The sequence below is a fragment of the Arvicanthis niloticus genome, chromosome 2 (genome assembly GCF_011762505.2).
Source record: "Arvicanthis niloticus isolate mArvNil1 chromosome 2, mArvNil1.pat.X, whole genome shotgun sequence".
In the NCBI taxonomy this organism is placed as follows: domain Eukaryota; kingdom Metazoa; phylum Chordata; class Mammalia; order Rodentia; family Muridae; genus Arvicanthis; species Arvicanthis niloticus.
The window spans coordinates 62,201,566-62,205,468 of NC_047659.1; the positions used below are offsets into that span (position 1 = coordinate 62,201,566).

Below are 3,903 nucleotides of genomic sequence, written 5' to 3' on the forward strand. Positions count from 1 at the left end.
GCTAAGGAGGAGGGCGACACTGTAGTAGGACCAGCAATCTCAATTAACCTGGACCCTTGAGATCTCTCAAACCCTGGATCACCACACAGGCAGCATACATACACTAGCTGACATGAGGCCCCCAACATATATACAGTAGAGGAATGACAGGTGTGGACTCAAGTCATTAAAGAATGCCTGCTCTGAGCCTGTATGGAATATTTTCTTGATTTTCTCTAGAGGTAGTCCCCAGAGATATCAGGTAAACATAAAATCTTTTCTCTTCATCCTGTTTTCAATTCACAGAGCACCAGAAGTATGCTGACTCTCTCTGTAACAAGTGAGTTTATTCAGATTTTTGTTGCTACTGTGAAAATGTTCTTTTCTGACATTGTAACTAAGATACACTTTGATTTTTTATTCTATGTTAAATCCTTAACTCAGAGACAATAGTATTCAGGGGCAAAGTAAATACACATAGAAAATCTCTCAGTCATTGGCAGTAACTATCAAAGAATGCATTATACATTTTCAGAGTATGACTATGCCTAAGGCCCAGTGATATTACAAAACAAAATATGGCCAATGGCACTGTTTACATCTTTTCTCTTGGATTTCTCTAATCTTTTATTCTTGAAATAAAAGACTCTCAACTGTTTTATTTGTGCAAATAACAAAACTAAAATGGCATTTTGTATTGCTCTTTAAGAATATTTGATATTTCTTACATATTTTTGTATTAAACAGGAGAGTCTTCAGCTTCAGCTGTCTACTAATAGGCATTATGGTACCAATGGAAAGCAATGTGAGTGTGGAAGTTATCTTTGTCTTGTTGGGCTTCACAGACTACCCTGACCTTCAGATCCCCCTTTTCCTAATCTTTCTCTTCATGTACATTATCACTGTACTGGGAAACCTTGGGATGATAGCGCTCATCAATATCAACCCCAAGTTCCACACTCCCATGTACTTCTTCCTCAGCCACCTTTCATTTGTTGACTTCTGCTACCCAACCATCATCATGCCCAAGCTGCTTGAAAACTTGGTCCAGGCTGATAAAACTATCCTTTATTTCAGCTGCATGCTGCAGTACTTCCTGTCCTGTGTGGCTCTGGTGGCTGAGTCTTACTTGCTAGCAGTTATGGCCTATGATCGCTTCGTGGCCATCTGTAATCCCTTGCTGTATACCGTGGCCATGTCACAGAGGCTATGCATCCTGCTTGTGACTGGGTCCTATATCTGGAGCACCTTTGCCACCTTGATTCTCCTGTGCTATGCTCTGCAGCTAAAGTTTTCAAGATTTAATGTGATCAACCACTTCTTCTGTGAATATACTGCCCTCATTGCTGTCTCTAGTTCTGATATACACATCCCCAGCCTGCTACTCTTTTGTTTTGCAACCTTCAATGAAGTGAGTACACTCCTGATCATTCTCACTTCTTATGTGTTCATTTTCATGACGGTATTAAAAATCAAATCTGCTAGTGGACGTCGCAAAGCCTTCCATACCTGTGCCTCCCACCTGACTGCCATCACCATTTTTCACGGAACCATACTTTCCCTATACTGTGTACCTAACTCTAAAAACTCTAGGAATGCAGTCAAAGTGGCCTCTGTCTTTTATGCAGTTGTCAATCCCTTGCTTAACCCTCTTATCTACAGCTTGAGAAACAAGGATGTGAAGGAGGTTTTCCAGAAATTAGTGACCATATCAATGAAGTGCCCACTTCAGTGAACCATCTTACACTATGTACAATCCAAATATAAAATTAAAACAATGGCTGTTTCTGTCTACTATGATATATTTGCTTTAATTCTACTGATTGTTATGATGCATAGGTTAAAAACTTCAATGCAGAAAATAAAGACAAATAGGCTTACTATTTAGAGGAAATAGAAAACATTTTGGTTCACAATATTTATTTCATATCTATTATTATTATTATTATTATTAGTAGTAGTAGTAGTATTAATCACAATCACAATAAGACACTAGTAAGTATATCAGGATATATTTCATAATGTAATTTCTTTGGAAAGAATGATAATAACTAACACAGAAATGTAGAAATCTTGTTTGGTTGTGTTATAAGCAGGACATTAAACATCAGTGCTCCTGACACTAATCTTCAGAAAACTTTTGTCACTGTTATTATAGGTTTGTCATTAAATTACATTATTAAAGCAAAAGGGAGTATCTTTACATCATATATTTATTTTATTCTTCATGTTCTACAAAAAGTGTGTATAAAGTACACTGAATTATATAATCACCTTTTATTGAGAGGCTTGCATCAAAACAATAACTACATGTCTTTGGTAGAAAATGACACAAATATCTAAAGAAATGGTGTAGAATTAGCTGTCATGATTTAAAATTAAAAGTTTAATCTACAAATTAATTATCTACTTCCTTCTATATGAAGCAATTATTAGACAGTGAGTGATAGATATCACTGACACTAATTCTGTATTTCAGAAAGGAAAATGTTTGAATGATTTTATTTCTAAGATAGCACTTGGATATTATTGGGCTAAAGTTTCATTTCTACAATAACTTTCTATCGAAATACTTAGAAGCATCATTTATAGTAATTTATACAAAGAAGAAACAATTACTCAGAAATATTTGCAGATCATATTTTGTTTTTATGTTTCATTCTTTATATGAATGAGTGAATGAACTTAAATACCTGGTAGTAAAAATTCCATGAATTAAAATAAATTTGCATGATAAGAAAATATTACATGAGTTAACATAAACTATAAAATATCTATTTTAAAATACCAGTTTGGAAGAAATAGTCATATGAGGAAAATATCATATAATAATTTATTTTCCAAGACTAAGTGCTAAAGTTTAATCTTTAAATTCCATGAAAAGAACATTAACAGATTAATAAAAAAGGACTAAACACTGAGAAAATTTCATTAGCATGTAAACATTGATATAAGATATACTTAGGTTTTATGTACAATAGCCATTCTAAAGTAGGTGTTTCTCATCATAAAGATGGAATAAAAGAAACCATTTATGTGTTACCATTTCTTTTCTGTAAGAATAGTTGGAAATCAAAATTTAATGACACAGCTATGGAGGCTTGAACACAAATAACCCTAATAGTGCCCTGTGTTTGACTCCTCGGTCCCCAGTTGCTAGAACTGTTTGTGAAGGTTTAGGAACTGGGGTCTTGCTGGAGGAATTATGCACTCAGAGTAGGCTTTTAGGAATAAAAAACCTATAGCACCTCCATTTCCTCTTCCTCTTCTTCCTCCTTCTCCTCCTCTTCTCCACCCCCCCTGCTCTCTCCTCTCTCTCTTTCCCCCTTTTCCCCTGCTGTTGATCAAATATGTGCCATCAGCTACTTCTTTAGTACTGTTCCTGTCTTTTTGCTGCCATGTTTCCCACCATGATGGTCATGAATTTTAACCTTATAAAAAGTGTGATCCCCCAATAAACACTTTCTTTTGTAAGCTGTTTTGTTCATTGTCTTTTCTCATGGCAGTAACAAAATAATCAAGACAAGAGTCTCAGGTATTCTGATAAGGTATCAGACACTTTTATGCATTCTAGAAGTATGACAAGATCTACTATTCACATGAGACTATTTGAAGGACCAGAAACATTAAATTCATACCATCTGTCATACATTCAAAAGTTGTAGTTTTAGGAATTTCTCCCAGAGGTAAAGTAACAAACTTAAAGAAATATTTCTAAAAGTATAATGTCTAACAACAGTAAAGTATTTGGAATTCAATAAAAAGATGATTGAATAAAATTTTAGTTACTATCAAAGAGTAAAGAAGAAAATGTTTAAATATTGGTATTTTTGTTTCCAGATGTAATTTTTAGGAATTTTTATATTATTATTTTACTTTATTTGTATGAATGTTTTACTTAGATGTATACCATGTTCATTCTTG

General features: G+C 34.2%; 1 protein-coding gene across 1 annotated transcript; it reads left to right on the forward strand.

Moving 5' to 3' along the window:
• The first annotated feature begins 295 nt into the window (after positions 1-295).
• Positions 296-1,883, forward strand: LOC117704242 (olfactory receptor 5D14-like). Its single transcript, XM_034496321.2, has 2 exons — positions 296-319; positions 727-1,883. Exon 2 carries the CDS (start codon positions 764-766, stop codon positions 1,712-1,714), a length of 951 nt encoding a protein of 316 aa, XP_034352212.1. The 5' UTR covers positions 296-319; positions 727-763; the 3' UTR covers positions 1,715-1,883.
• The last annotated feature ends 2,020 nt before the right edge of the window (positions 1,884-3,903 follow it).

Bases quoted from the DNA above. Each gene is read 5' to 3' on its own strand.
- LOC117704242 (XM_034496321.2), top strand. From the start codon at position 764: ATGGTACCAATGGAAAGCAATGTGAGTGTGGAAGTTATCTTTGTCTTG.